Here is a 16595-nt window from a genome sequence, read left to right as displayed (position 1 = left end):
AAACACTTAACATGACGTCTATCAAAACAATGATGTTATAATATACATTTCATACCGAGCTATAACGGAGAATTTCTGTGGCTTTATATTATGGATGGGTGTGCTCACTGTGTTGGGTCCCTCCGTTAGTGGCGAGAGCACTCGATGCACAATGCGAACAGTCGGTCGGTGAGTAAACAAATGTAATGAATGGTAATACACAGGCCTGTGCGTATAGATATATAATGTGCTGCTGTACAGTAATGTGTCATTTGTTTGTTTCGGTTGTCTTCAATTTAATGGTTTCGTTTCGTGATGACTCCATGGTGTGCTTTATCTACCTAATTCCTGCTGAAGTGGGCGGATTGTGTGACGTTTGATTCAGGGGGCTTTCTAGGGGCGGTGTTTGTGTGACGCGCTGCGAGCTACTAACCCGACAGTGGAAACGCGACATGATTTCGGCCTCATTTCTCAACCTCCCGGGTGATTGGCCCTGGCCCGGCCCGATAAAAGCCCTGGCTCGCACTGGCCCGATAGTGGAAATGCGGCTATTTATGTGTTATTCTTTTGTCACACACAACTAACATGATATTGAATAAGAACATAAGCAGGTGAGGGTGGTGTAACAAATATGGCCGACCAGACACATAACTTTTTTGTTTTTATCCCACAACCGAGCCAACTTTGCCCAGAGAAAACTCGAAACACGATTCCAAGGTATTTATGACCCAAAAGGAATGTGCCATGCAGCATTGAATGCAGCATTAAACGGTTCAAGACTCCTCGAGCTGCTTGCTTAAGACGGATGTTTTCATATAAACTTTACTCTCTTTGTGTAATCATGTGTTTTGCAAAGTTTCCCTTTCTCCTGTATTAATATGTTTGGTTTTAATACCTCTGCATATAATGTTTAACTGTACCGAAGCTAAACAAGTTCTTATACTGTTCGTGTTTAGACTTTTCGAAAAGCTCACTCGTTGTACTAACTGATCGTTGATGTTTTATTTTAATATAAGTGCAACATATTGAAATTTTTAGAGACTTTAACATTTCTGTCCCGATTTGCATAAAATTTGCCTATGCAAATTCTGCTGCCTCGGACAAACTTATTATTCCAGGAAGTTAGCTTCTAATTAGTCAACTTTCCATGGAGGGTGGATCCGAACCCGCCCTATAAAGCTTAGGACCAATCTAAACTTTGCCTCTCTCTCTCCTGGCTCCAAGACCAAGCTCTCTCTCTCTCCCGGCTCCAGAGCAACCACCTCTCTGCTCTAAAGCCCTCTGTTTTGAAACTTTTCTTCAAACTCTCTGCAACTTCTTCAGAAACCTAAGAACGAGACCTAAGCATTGAAACCTCTAAGAAAGCAGGCGGAAACCCAGACAGAAAAGGATTAATCGCACAGCTCGGACATTTTACCGCCCAGAATCCTTTTGGTGCTTCAGCTTGGAACACCGACTCCCCCACTACAACCCTCGTGAGAACAGACCGCAAGTATCGACTCTCTTCCAACATCTAAACTGGTGTGAACTAAATTCAACCCTAAAAAGACAATAGAAGGGTTATATTGAATTTGATTACGTTTGGTTTGCTTGGTTTGTTCTTACAAACTCAGAGTCACTCTCAACGTCTTCACGTTCATTACTCTTCCCTATGCTTGTATTAATGTGTGTTTGTGTTAGGTGTTAGTTTCTGTTAGAGTAGTCAATAAAGTTTAATTTTGTATAAAGAAAGGTGCCTGTGTATATTAATGAATCTAATGTCTTAAACTTTGATCTTGTTACCCTGCTCAAACTTTATGGGTGTCTATTTTGATAGCATCGCTGGATGATTTGTTTGTTCGGATCTAAAGAGTCGATTCATTTGAAGCCCCGTTCAAATGAATCTTCCTCCCGTTAAGCTAGTCCGCTAGATATATAATGGTCCAGAAGGTACGCGAGCACTGAAATCTAAATCATAACTCACAACATTATAACAGCGGGAAAGGCGCTGGAAGAATAACCTTAAGCTAATTTACTACAGTAATAATGGTGTAGATATGCGAGCACTTTAATCTACTGTTACAAACCCCTGATTTTATTTAGATTTCCCAATTACATTTACATTTTTATTTACAATTCCCAAAAGTGAACAACAATAAATTAATCAAAAAAAGAAAAGAAAAAGTAAGTAAGGCAAAGATATATACTATTTACAATATATACAACACTGAGACAAATAAAGACGGGAAAAAACAAGAGAGCTGGCAGAAGGGACGCAGGAGGCGCTAAAGAAATGAAAAGAACAAAACCCAAACTAAATCGAACTCCCCAGAAGCATCTAGCTAACTATGTGAAAACAGTATAATTAACACACGAAGATCTTCCGAGTCCTAACTATCTACTCTATCTAGCTATTCAAAAAGTACAAGGGGTGGCGCTCGCCCATAACCTAATCTACTAAACAGCAGAATAGTCCTAAGTGTTGCAATATGTATGTCATGTGACCTTCTTACCTGTCCGCTTCGTCCAAGCCTCGTAAACAACGTAAACTAAGAATGATGTACGAATAACGGACGGATAACGTGCACACAGAAACGAGCAACAACAAAATACACAGTTAGACAAGGTTTTCTACATGCACGCAATAAATACAAACAAGCGGCAAAAGCAGAGAAAGAGAAAAACGCAAGAAAGGGACTTGCGAGTGGTCTGACGTGCGCTTTTATGACGGGTGGTCTTTGCTTATTGGATGTGACGTAAGTGTGACGTAACCAGGGAGGAATGACTGACAGCTGAATGGACGAATGAATGGAACCTGAGAGTACATGAGAGCAGATATGTGAGAACAGAGCGAGAGAGAGAAAGAGAGAGAAGGAAAAAAACACAGAGAAACAGAGCACAAATAACACAAATACATAACATCTACATTATAATTTGTTACAGATTATTAGTGTAGATATGCGTGCAAGTTAATCTACATTATTGTTATAATTTGCTACATGTTTATTGGTGGAGAATAAACAAAGCATTAAATATGTATTTTTACAGTAATAATGGTGTAGATATGCGAGCTTTTTTATCTACATCATAATTTGTTACAGATTATTGATGTAGATATGCGTTCAAGTTAATCTACATTATTATTATAATTTGCTACATGTTTATTTGTGGAGAATAAACTAAGCATTAAATATAGAATTTTACAGTGGCTTTGATATAGCTAATATCATCAGACTTATTCTCAAGTTTTCTTTTGGCTTATCATGCTATATAAATAGTGTGATTAACACAATTAATTAAAGCAACTAAAATAACGACAGCCCAACTAAATCAGATCTTGACCTCCATCATGGTGACTTCAATTGAACAACAGAAATTTCATCAAGAGCTATTGTTCACATGACCGAAATAAAGTCAAGGTCAGTATTAAGTGAAGCTCTTGGGACCTCATGTATTAACGCTGCGTACGCCAAAAAATTTGCGTACGCCAGGTTTCACGCTCAGAATCGCTCACGTTTGGATTTACTAACATGAAATGAATGTGGGAATGTGCGCAGCTTCACGCCAACTTCATGGCTGCACATTTTTTGTGTGTGTCTGTTTTATTTTCATTGGCGACTCCTAGAAGCGGTTGTGTTAAATTGCTCTCTACAAAGTGTCTTCTTAGCTGTATGAGATGGGTTCATCCACATGTCTAGTATATAAGGTTTCCATACCATGCAGTTGACCAGCCAAACGTTAAAGCGCAATTTGCAGCGATCGCCGGTTTTCCCAATGTAATCGGAGCAATCTACTGCACACACATTGCTATAAAGGCACCATCTGAGGATGAACTGGCATACGTGAATCAGAAACATTTCCATTCAATAAATGTGCAAATAAAATATGATGCACAGACTTAATAATGATTCCTACTTGTCTTTCTCATGATGAAGAGTAAAGGCAAAATCTGATATGTAGCGGGAGGGGGGGAAATTAAGTTCATCAGACGCTGTATTCGAACAGAGTTCATGCTCGAACATGTCAAAACATGTTGCCAGGGATTTAACGAGCTATGCCACTCAGGCTGTTAAAGATGCTAGAAAATTTTACACCTTTAGATCTCATTATTTCTTTTTTAATCCACTCAGTGCAATGTTCAGACCCAATTGTGTTAACCGCATCAGCTAAACTCTCCCCACTCTATTTTTTTCTTTTGTTATTAATTCCAGAGGACAGACTTGCATACAAATCCGTTTACCTCTGAAAGCAGCACCTCCAATTCACATTCTGTTTAAAGTTTCTCTTTTTGCTTGCTTTTGCCTTTGCTTTTTCGTTGGGTTTTGCCCAAGTAGAGTCATTAGCATATTCATACAGGGGAGGAGGCAGGGAGGGGTTTTGAGCTCATGCATGTTGCGCTCAGTTTTACGTTCATTCAGGGGTCCGTTCTTCGTACGTGGATTACTCAGTTAGCTGGATTTGGATATTGACGATTTGACACGATCCAGGATCGTTTCGTTCTTCAAAGCTGATCCAAGAGTTGTCATAGCAACAGTTCTGCTAGGTTAAACCTGATCGGGAGCAGGTTCAATTCTTATAAACAGGATTAGATCGGCTCAGTTCAAGCAAAGATATACAGAAAGTATGTACCGAATTCTGATATTTTCTTACAGTAGTAGTTATATACACTTGGGAAAAGAGTAAATATTTTTTTGAACTATATATATATATATATATATATATATATATATATATATATATATATATATATATATATATATATATATATATAAAGTTATAGTTATTAATAAAATAAATAAAGTTATACATATTAATAAATCGTATGCAATCTGCACTCTCGAAATGAAGTACAAAGACTGCCACCTGGTGCTGCACAGAGAAAACTTATTGATATGAACTTTTTAGATCGCTTAGTACAAATTGTGTATAATAGAAATGCACAATATGTGACTTTTTGTAAAGCAATAATACATTTCAGCAGTTATAAACATGTTTTGACAGTTAATATGCCAGTGATTTGATGCTTCACAATAGTTGCAGACACCTTTACCAATATCAAAATGCTTTTGTAAACATACAGTTATTCTTTACACCGATTAAAAAACAGCTACTATAATAAAGAAAATCTTTTCTAAATGTAGAACTAAATACATTGATAATCATTGAAACACATGATGAATACTCTTGACACATGAAAGTGTAAAGCCTGCAGCTCACAACAAATGTGGAAGGTTATTGCGTGTCATATTTAAACCGTTTACTGCTGATTTGATGTAATTTTGCTCACATGGATAATTGAATATTAATCAGATGATGTCATTACGCTGCTGTGCCGTCAGCCAATCGTTGCATTGCTGATCATGATTTCGAGGATCGATAGATCTGTCCTTCACAACACACGCAGCGATCTCAGATCAGTTCATCCAGACATTCTAATCTGATTCGCGAACTTGTTTGAAGAACCAAATTAGCGAGAGATCAGTTATCAAGATTAAAAGATCCAGGATCTGCCAAATCATCTTAGATCCTTTAAGCGAGGTACGAAGAACGGACCCCAGATGTACAAAGAATATGTGTGAGATTCGGCGTATGCAGTGTTTCATACATCTGGGGCCTCATGTACGAAGACTTGCGTGGAAATCTTACTAAAACATTGCGTACGCACAAAGCTGTAAATGTGCAAACGCAGAAAAAAATTCAGATGTATGAAACACTGAGTACGCCTAATCTCACGCATATTCTTTTGTACATACGAATGAACGTGAAACTGGGCGCAACATGCACGAGCACAAAACCCCTCCCTGCCTCCTCCACCGTATGAATATTCTAATGACTCTACTTTGGCAAAACCCAACGAAAAAGCAAAGGCAAAAGCAAGAAAAAAGAGAAACTTTGAACAGAATGTGAGATGGAGGTGCTCCTTTCGGAGGTAGACTGTAGAAAAGCGCTGTTATTTGCAAGTTTGTTCTCCGGAATTAACAACAAAAGAAAAAAAAAATAGAGTGGGAGAGTTTGGCTGATGTGGGTAACACAGTTGGGTCTGAACATCGCACTGAGTGCATTAAAAAAGAAATTGTGTGGTTTATATCTGTAAAATGTTGCAGCACCCTTAACAGTCTCAGTGGCGCAGCTCGTAAGATGCATGTGATCATGAATTGACACATTCGAGCATGAACTCGGCTCGAATGCAGCGTCTGATGAACTCTTCTTCTTTTTTTTCCCCGCTACATATCAGATTTTGCCTACTATTTATCACGAGAAAGACAAGTAGGAATCATCAATAAGTTTGTGCATCATATTTTATTTGCACATTTATTGAATGGAAATGTTTCTGATTCGCGCATGCAAATTCATCTTCAGATAGTGTCTTTATAGTAATGTGCGTGCAGTAGATCGCTCCCATTACATTGAGAAAACAGGCAACCGCTGCAAATTGTGCTTTAATGTTTAGCTGCTCAACTGTATGGTATGGAAACCTTATATACCTGCTAGATGAACCAGTCTCATACAGCTGCCATTGCAAGGCTCAGACACTTTGTAGAGAGGAATTTAACACAACTGCCTCTAGGAGTCGCCAATGGAAATAAAACAGACACGCACAAAAAATGTGCGTACGCCAGCCAGAAAGCTGGCGTGAAGCTGCGCACATTCCCACGTTCAGTTCATTGATAGTAAATTCAAACATGAGCGATTCTGAGCGTGAAACCTGGCGTACACAAAATTTTTGTGCGTACGCAGCGTTGATACATGAGGCCCCTGAATTTTTTTATGCGTATGCGCATTTACAGCTACGTAGTGTTGTTCAGTACGCAATGTTTTAGTATGATAAGTCTTCGTACATGAGGCCCCTGATGTTTGTGGAGTTGTGAGATCTTGAGAAATAACATTTTTTATTGTGTAATTATTTTTATTAATTATTCTTTTTATTTCGAGTTATATTCATAGTTGATTTAATCTTTGGTTTTGGCTGTGTTTTTTCTGTTTTATTTTCTTCAGTGATTCTGCTGTTAACAGTTGTTCATCTATAATTCTCAATCTTCCTTTAAATAGACACTTAATAGTTTCATTAACTTCATCATTGCCAGAGTGTTCAACCTTCTTTAGTGAGGATTTTACTCTGGGATTTAAGGGGTTAAATGGGTTTGATGAAAAATACAGACTGTGGAATGTTTTGTAACAGAAATATTCTATAAACTGAATTTCCGAAAGTAAAATGTTAAAAACAGTAGATTACTGGCAACCACAGCTACCGGTATTTTACCTTAAAATTAAGAAAGAAAAAAAACTGCTAAACACTGTTAAACATTTTTTGTGTCACCATTTTGGAGGATAGTGTGTGCAAGTCCAAGATAAAGAGTATCTGATGTTATGCTGCATCTGCTTATGGTTAAAGGTAACTGTGTAGTTAATAATGCAGTATAAATATGTTTGCTAATTTTAAACACACGTTAATGCATTTAATTACTACATTTTGTGCACTAAGCTACGTTTTTGTGAACTGAACATTGCATCAGTTGATGAAATATGGTTAATTTCTGTAAATTTTAACAGTTCTATATTTTTGTTCTGTAAAACTTCTGTATTTTTTACAGGAAAAATCCTGGCAATCACAGCTGCCAGTATTATTCTGTAAATTTAACAGATTTATTTATTTTTTTTACAGTATGCAAGGTAGTGATGGGAAGTTCGGATCATTTTACTGACTCGGATCTTTAAGTCTCGTTCATCAAGATGAACAAATCTTTTTTCGAGTCATTTCGTTCAATTTTCCAAAATATTATTAAAATTACGAATTGCTTTCAAACACTGCTACAACTAGCCCAAAAGGTTGAATGCAAGACAAATAAGTCATAAATACGATATTATAAGAAGGAGAAAATAATATTTCAATGTTTACCTGCTCTTTTTTCAATGAAGGCAAGTTTTGTCTCTTTGCTCAGCTCACCTCTTCATGTCTTCTAATGTCAGGGGTTCGTTCACGTTACACTGGCAGTCACATATAATCTTAACCAATGTACACAGTCTGAGCCGATAGGAGCCATGATAATTAGTTCACCTTTCAAGTTTTGAGTCATTCGTTACTTACGTGACAAAATGAAGGGGACTCGAGAGATGAACAGATCAAATCTTTATCTGGCTCTAAACGCATATGATTGGCTTCTGCCTTTCCGCGATGAACAACTCGAAATGTGATGAAGAGTTGTAATTAATTATACCATCTGCACAAATTGGCGCAGTCGCGGATAAACGAATTACTCCCTAAGAGGACTCGTAGTTCCCGAGTCATATTGAAGATTCATTAAAAAATAGAGAGAAAAAAATCTGATGCTGCACAAGAACTGACAATGCATTAAAGCCAGTGTTGTTGCTAATCTTTCACGCCCAACACTTTGATTAAAGGTTAAATAAATCCAGGCAAAGAAAGAGTTAAAATCCTGTAAATTTCTAAAAACTCTTCATTAGTTCAGGACTGATGTCGATTAACAGATTTACACAAAAAAATAATAAATACATTTCTGATGCATTTTTACAGCAGTTTAATTTAGTGAATGTTTTCATCTCCAACACAATGAAAGGGTAGTAAGTTTGCCCAGAGTAGAGGTCTGCATTCCTAAGGCTGTATTGCGGGAGCCGTGGGACCCGACCAGGTAACTGGAGTTACTTGAACAGGAGTGGGCGGTCTAACAATTTTGCTCCCGACTCCCGAGCAAGCATGCGTATGTATGTGTGTGAATGAGAGAGCGTGATGCTGTCAGGGTTCTGCCACTCTAGTCTTGTAAATTCTTGTTTTGGTGGCAGAGCTCGGACACTAGTTCTGTCTTGTCCAGTTTCTGTCATTGTGTGTCTCTGTGAGTGCGCACGCCGTCGTGGGTGTACGCAGAGTGTGCGCTCCCGCATGATGCGGCCGCGCGGGCTCTGCGTGCCTCGGACGCTCTCGCTCTTGTACTCGTGTTAGTGTTCGTCTGTCTGCAGCGTGGTGTTTCATTCCCAGCGTCTCAGTCTAGTTGGTTTCGGTTTTGGTCGGCACTGGGATGAAACATGCATGCTGCGTGTGCAAGTGCACGGTGAGTGTTTTCATTCGTGTACTCCTTTCTTGCGTTCAGTCTTCTGTTGGTGTTGTGTTTAGCAAGTGGTGTGTGTTTACATGAATCGCGTGCTTGTGTTGTTATGAACACACGGTTAATGAGTTACCTCATTGGGTGCGTGTTCTAGTCTTGTTTTAAGTGAGCGCATGGCGTGTGTCGTCTCTTTGTGTCATGTGCTCTCCCGTCTATTGTCTAGTCCCACCCTCCTTGTTAACCTATTATTAGTTAATTATGTTCATCTGTTTGATTGTTAATTTCCTACAGTTTATAAACCCCTCATGTCTGCTGTCCTGTGCCAGTTCGTCATCACATGTCGTCATTTGAAATCTTGTCCTGTCGTGTTTCCAGTCCTGATCCTTGCCAGCCTGCCCAGTCCAGTTTGTTTGTGTATGTATTTGTTTTGTTAATGTTTTCCCCCTCGGGGTAGTTTATTTTGCATTTTATTTTTATTATTTAATAAATTCCCGTTTCCCTGCATTTGAGTCCTTGCTCCTTTTTCCCCATTTCCCCTCACCAACCCCGACAGATGCTGTGTTTAGCTCGTTTGTGGCTGTTTGTGTGTCTGAATGAGAGAGAGAGCTGTGCTGTCCATGTGTGTGTATGTGTGTGAATGAGAGAGAATGTGATGCTGTCTGTGTGTCACTTGGTTGCTTTGCTGGTTGCGCAGCGGAACAACAAATGCTGGATATAAGCGGGAGTGGGATTAAAAATCTAGTCCCGCACAGATCACTAGTCCAGAGTGTATTGTTGAGTTTTTCTTTATTTTAAAGCAATTTTTTTAAATTTATGTCAAAATAAGAATTTTCATTAAATGGCCAAAGTAAAACTCAAAATCACCCTAGAGTAGATGAAAACAACCGAACAGTGTTAAACTCTAAGACTATCTAGAATCTAGAAATATACACCAGATTATTCGCTATTTGTCTTGATGTAACACAGTTAAAATAATGTTTAATTGTCCTTCACCAAAAAGTGTTATTTTGTTTATTTTGTGGTTTTTAGGAGACCTCTTGTGGCAACAGTGTGTGGTTCTTTCACCTTTCACCTGCAAAGCTAAAATAGTTGCTGAATACAGAGTGGGGGTAGGGGTCCGTGTACGTTTTGTTCATTTGTTTTCCATTTTCAAACAGAATAAAGGAAATGGAGAAAATGGCCGTTTTCCCGTTTTATTTTGCTCACGAGAAAACAAGATTTTGGCTGGATTTTCGTTTTTTTGGTTTAGGGTAGGAAAACGGATAAACGACTTTAAAATTAATTTTACACATGTAGGCGTGCTGAAACGCCCACTTTCACGTTCGCCCTCAAAATAAAAGCCTTACACGCAGGCTTTTATTTATTATTGATTAGCCTATATATAAACTTTTTTACATATTCTATCATTTGAACCACACACAGTTAGCAGGCTTACATTCATTGCGTATGTATAAATTAAATAAAAACGTAAATTAGCAGTATTCTTAGACGTTTGTCATTAAAATCATAGTTCACTGCCAAGCTTCTTGCTGCTGTGCACCTGATGCTGAGCAAAGATAGCCATTTTCGAGCAGCACCTGGTTTACATGATGGTTTCAGGGCTATTGTAGGCCTAAATAATACTCTGTATAAAATAATAATTAATTATTATTATTTTTATTATTATTATCATTATTAATATTATTATTTACTTTGTTATTAACTTAAATGATTTAACTTAAACTTTAAACTTCAAATTAATAGAATATGTCAAATTAAAAAAAGTGTTTATTAAATGTAGGTCAGGTGTTTATTTTAATAATAATTATTAAATTATTAAATATTATGACATTATAATTCAGTGTTTTGGAGAGTATGCAGGTAACCCATGATAACACTCTTTAAGATCACCAAAGTAGGTCTGTCTTACTTTTTTGTTATCTGTTGCTGTTATTATTGTGGCATTTTTATATATATATGCATGCCTTGCCATGGAAGGCTGCGGAATATTTTAAATAAGTGGTTTATCCTAAATAAAATACAATAGGATCGGTGGATGTGCAATGAATAGTTTGAAAACCCCTGATTCATACTAACAGACGAGCTAGCTGTCTGTGCTGCGCTAATAACTTGACATTTGTTCTTTTTGGTGCTGCCAGATGCATTTACTGCATAAAAAAAAAAAAAAAAGGTAATTCGGTAAAGTGCGCGATGCGTGCAGAAATAAGCGCACTATATGCCTATGCTAGCTTAGTCCTTATAAACGACCAGTTTATAAAATACACAATTTACGGATCAAGCCTAATGAAGAATAAGAAGAATATGCAACGCATTATGATCCTTGAATGATAAAAGCACATTTATATAAACTATATATTTTATATAATCCATAAATATTAAAAAACATTATACATTTAAAATTTGTATAATCGTTTTCCTACCCTAAACCAAAAAACGAAAATCCAGCCAAAATCTCGTTTTTTCGTTTTCTCGTGAGCAAAAGAAAAACGGAAAAACGGCCGTTTTCTCCATTTTCTTTATTCCGTTTGAAAATGGAAAACAAATGAACAAAACGTACACGGACCGGTAGGTAAAATGTGCTCCAGCGAAATGTTACAAATTGAGTATTGTAACACTTGTTAATAACACATACAAGCCCCAAATGAACATTAAGTGATGTTTTGTATCAAATCTATCCTGATTGCCGTTTGTGACCTACTTTGTGTGGTTTAAATTGCTCATGCTATGTGTAGCTGAAAAGACAACATTAATATGAGCAGGGGTGAATTATTTCTTTTTGTTTGGGTTTTTAGATGCATGTTTAAATGCATACTGTTGCCAGAGGATATATATTTCTGTTACAGGTATGTTGAACTTTTGTATATAAATAATGTTTTGTTAAAATGACTTTGTGGCTACACAGAAATGGTTGCTGAATGCAGAGAGGTGATGCAAGTTTAAATTAATACTGTTGACAGAGGATATCTAGTTCTGTTACAGAATAAACAGTTCTTTGTGTACGTGATTTGAGTGTCATCGGGAAGAGAAGCGTTACATCTACGCAGAAATCACTAAAACAAAAACATGTATATGTTCCACATACTTGAGTTTGTCCAGTGTGTAGTTTGGATCCTCCAGTTGTTCAGAGAGCAGCTTGACTCCTGAATCTCCTGGATGATTGTAGCTCAGATCCAGCTCTCTCAGGTGTGAGGGGTTTGAAGTCAGAGCTGAAGACAGAAAACCACAGCCTTCCTCTGTCACCATACAGCCAGACAATCTACAAACACACACACAAACAGTCCACGTCACATTAGTCTGCCAGACGTCACTAACACACAGTCATCTGTGCAGAAGCTGATATTTGCTCTAGTTTCAGTCACAAAAGCAAAAGTGGAAACACTTTATTTGAAGGGGTGTTCATAAGACTGTCATAACACTTTTATAATCATGTTGAGATATGTCATGAATATGGATGAGATGTTATGAATGCTTAAGACTATTGTCATTAAGTGTCATTACCTCAGTTATGTCATTATACATGCAGAGATGTCATTGTTTGAGATGTCTGTGTTGTGTAACTTGACATTGCCAAGCCAACTTCATAAATCTGTCATAAACATGATTGTCATGAGGCCATTAGAATTGTGTCATTAACTTTTTTATGATCATTTCTTTTAAAGGAACAAACTGAATTTGTCATTAAAATGTCACATTAAAATTGTAAGTATGCTGTCAAATAAATCTATAACAGCATCATGAATGTTTAATGACATTAATTAAATTATAGTCACGCTGTTATACAATTCATGACACAATTATAATGTCCACTAGACAATCATGTTTATGGTGGATTCCTGAAGTTATGAAGTTAATTTGTTTGGTAATGTTAAAAAGGCACAGCTGGTGCCAATGACAATCAGTCATGTATATAAGATGCGGCTAGTGCAATGCTCGGCATCCTTTTCGCTTTCAGAGCCTTTCACTAGCTTCTGAGAGAGTCTTCGAGGGTTCTCCTACCTGTGTCTACAGAGAGAGATCGAGAAGCAGCTTCTCCCGGTTCAGAGCGCGTATACGCAGTGGCAGACGGTCGAGCTGGGTTTTTCTCCTTTGCCTGGCGTTCTTTGGGTACGGTCCTCCAAGAGCGGTTTGTATATAGGGAAAAAGTTTTCCTAAAAGAGCAACACGGTTTTGCAGCGCGTCTTTTCCTGGTGATGGTTTATCCCCCAGCTCCGCGACCGGAGCGACTAGATGGGTGTTATGTGGAGGGTTCAAGCCTTCCGTCCCCTTCTTCCCGTATATGCACAGTAAGCTCATGCAGTTTTGAGGGCAATTTTTCTGCCCGATCTGCGTGCGCTTCCATCCTCACCATCCTTGGAGGGTGGGCTGTCAATGTCTCCTTCCTCTGAGTTGATGAGTGCGGTGTCGGATCTAGAAGCAGACTTCCCCAGGCTGCTTCGGCCGTGGCTCTGGTGATGGTTTATCCCCCAGCCCCATGGCCGGACCGACTAGAGGGGTGTAAAAACCTTTCTTCCTGGATGCACACAGTAGGCTTACGCAGTGTGCTGCATGCGGGCGGGTTCACTTGCGGGGGCTCTGCATGCCTGGTTAGCGTGAGCCAGCCCGTCGCAATGGCTCATCCGTACGATCAGACTCGGTTATGTGATACAGTTCGCGAAACGGCTTCCCAAGTTCACGGGCGTGTATTTCAGCAGGCTCAGTCCTGCGTCCACCCCTGTCTTGCAAGTGGAGATTGCTGTCCTCTTGGCGAAGGATGCAATCGAGCCGACCCCTCCAGCTGAGATGGAGAGTGGGTTTTACAGCCCGTACTTCATCATGCCCAAAAAGAGCGATGAGTTACGGCCAGTCCTAGATCTGCGCGTTTTGAACCGCTGCCGGCACATCAACCAATGCATTCGTCCTCGGGATTGGTTTGCAGCAATAGATCTGACGGACGCGTATCTGCATGTCTCCATACTTCCACGCCACCAGCAGTTTCTGCGGTTTGTGTTTGAAGATCGAGCATGACTGTACAAGGTCCTCCCCTTCAGGCTCTCTGTCTCCGCAGGGTTTTCAGCAAGCTCGCGGAGGTCCGCATGCTCAATTCTCTCGACATTTGTCTGATTTTAGCCCACTCTCGGGGACAATTGACTACGCACAGAGACTAGATGCTCCGGCACCTCCACCTGTTGGTGTTTAAGAACAACCAAGAAAAGAGCTGGCTTGCCCTCGTGCAGAGCCCCTCCTTTCTCGGGTTGGAGCTGGACTCGATCACCATAAAGGGGTGCCTCTCACGAGAGCACGCCGAGCCAGTGCTGGACTGTCTGAGAGAGTTCAACAGAAAAATGTGGTCCCCCTGAAATCTTTTCAGAGACTCCTGGGGCATATGGCATCCGTGGCCGCGACCTCACCGCTCGGATTGCTCCATATGAGACCACCATGGCATTGGCTTCACGATCGGGTGCCCAGGCGCACATGGCATGCGGGCACACACCGAGTGACTCCACTCCGCCGTGTCACCGTGCCCCCAGCCCCTAGAGGGACCTCTTCCAACGGGCCCCTGGGTTAGGCGTCCAGGTATGTTGTCGTTTCGACAGATGCTTCCAGTATGGGTTGGGGGGTCGTGTGTTGCGGGCATGCTGCATTGGCATATCAACTGCCTAGAGCTGTTGACAGTGTTTCTCACTTTGCGTCGCTTTTTACTGGCACTAAGGGGGCAACAAGTGCTGGTCAGGACCAATGACTGTAAAAAATATGGACGACGTGACAGCCCCTTTTCCCATTGAACGCCTAGAGGGCAAAACGCTCGCTTGACGAGCACAAACTGTCGCAAAAGACTGCTAAAATTGGAGCCTGGACATGCGCAGAAGGACTGTCTGATGGAGCCAGAGGAGGAACCGCAAAAATGAGCGGAATCGAGCTTCCAACCAAACGATTTATGTAAAATCGACCATGCCCCCCGAACCTCTCACTTGACCTCCTGATCTGCACTATAAAAAAGGCTTGCTGATGTAAATAGAAGCACTTACATTTAAAAACACAGAATAATATACGGTTTAAAAACGGTGCGATTTAAGCTGCTATACTTTAATAAAAGCAAAACATGCTGGACTGCAGAAATAAACGATCTTTTCTACACTATAGCCTGAATATGAGCACAAATAATATATTCTCTTATTGTTATATTTGTGGTTGGTATTTGTTATCTTCATAGGGGTAGAAATAACACTTGTAAAATATGAACAATAACATATAAACAACATGTACATTTTTAGAAAGGTTTTTATTTTTAATTAGCCATCAACAGAATCCAAAATATAGCCTACGCACCATAACGATTTACCATGCGGGAACAATCGTGCGTTTAGAAGATAAATACAGCAAGATTTTTTAAATATCAACAGGGCCCGGTTTTTTAAAAGTAATCCACTAGGATTTTGGATAAGGGATTGGATCAAATCTTGAAAATGGGTTTTTCAAAAGAAAAAACGGATTACTTAATCGGATTAGATCACGTAATCCAATCTTGGTTTTGATCCAGATCAAACCTTTACTTTGGGTTTTGCAGACCTTTTTTGTAGGATTTGGATCACTTTGACAAAGTTAAAGCTATAAAGTTAGACAAAGTTGCATATTTGTAAAATAAATAAAATAAAAGAAGCGCTTTCTCTCATGCCTCCATGAAAAAGCGTGTCAGCTGGCTACTTCACGAAAAGAAATGCATGCAGCGCCGGCAATCTTAATATTTTCCACCACTAACTGAAATTAATGCTGCACTGTTTTATTAACAAATTATTAAAATGTTCTGTTTTTCCCCAAACACACTCTCTTAATCATTAGCCTGTGCTAGATTTTTGCGCGCGCTTGAGCGTGGGGATAAGCACATCTCTCTCTCTCTCTCTAAAATAAGAAAATTGATTTGAAAATTGAAAATGATCTTATAAATATTGTTATAGCAATGTGACTACTTTGGTAAATAACACTCGTCGTTGACGTCACAGGATGACTGATCGTGAAGGAACATGTAGTCTGTCACATTTGCTACCCACGGCAAGTCACGATTTTATCAAGAAAAAATCGCGTAATCTGACATAGTGACTTTTCTAACCGACAAAAAAAATCATGTAATCTGACCGGGGCTTTAGTAACCGTACTAAGGACCTTGGACAGTTACTGAGTCCGAAACTGTTGTATTCGTTTTTTTCATATTCGTCATTAGGGGGCTCACAATTGTCAAGAACACCCCTCAAAATATTTGTTACAGATGTGAAAAATGCAAAAAATCAAAACATCAAACTTAATTTTTATGACGGACGAAAGTTACAGAGGCTGCAAACTAATAAAACGTGAGGTCATATTTAGTATATATATATACTAATATGGGGGTGGAATTGCAGGTCAAAGCTGTTTTAAAATGCCAAAACAAACTTACAATTCAACATTTACAGATTTCATTCAAAATGATGACTTTTCAGTTCATAGTTTGATTATTTGAAGTGAGTGCACAAAACAGCTTTTTTAAGACATGCTGCAAACATCCCAATGAACATTAACCAATGACGTTATGAGCTGAAATTTCACGGACACTTAAGAGTTATATTA

The 16595-nt window shown here is 39.1% G+C and overlaps 1 protein-coding gene and 1 long non-coding RNA gene across 4 annotated transcripts in view; one reads left to right on the top strand and one right to left on the bottom strand.

The window, feature by feature from the left end:
• LOC141381752 (uncharacterized) overlaps positions 1-16595 on the top strand; it is a 537547-nt gene that overhangs the window by 71029 nt on the left and 449923 nt on the right. The window lies entirely within an intron of this gene.
• The window catches only part of si:dkeyp-4c4.1, a 37915-nt gene that overhangs the window by 8181 nt on the left and 13139 nt on the right, over positions 1-16595 (bottom strand). For all 3 annotated transcript variants that reach the window (XR_012401636.1, XM_073946652.1, XM_073946651.1), the window contains one exon: positions 12100-12273. Coding sequence is in view for 2 of the 3 variants with exons in the window: in XM_073946652.1 (XP_073802753.1) it covers positions 12100-12273 (174 nt within the window). In the remaining variant the exon portion in view is untranslated. The remainder of the gene's footprint in view (positions 1-12099; positions 12274-16595) is intronic.

This window comes from Danio rerio, chromosome 4 (assembly GCF_049306965.1).
Source record: "Danio rerio strain Tuebingen ecotype United States chromosome 4, GRCz12tu, whole genome shotgun sequence".
NCBI lineage: Eukaryota > Metazoa > Chordata > Actinopteri > Cypriniformes > Danionidae > Danio > Danio rerio.
The sequence above is the reverse complement of the archived record's forward strand: the minus strand, read 5'-3'. Positions and strand labels throughout refer to the sequence as shown.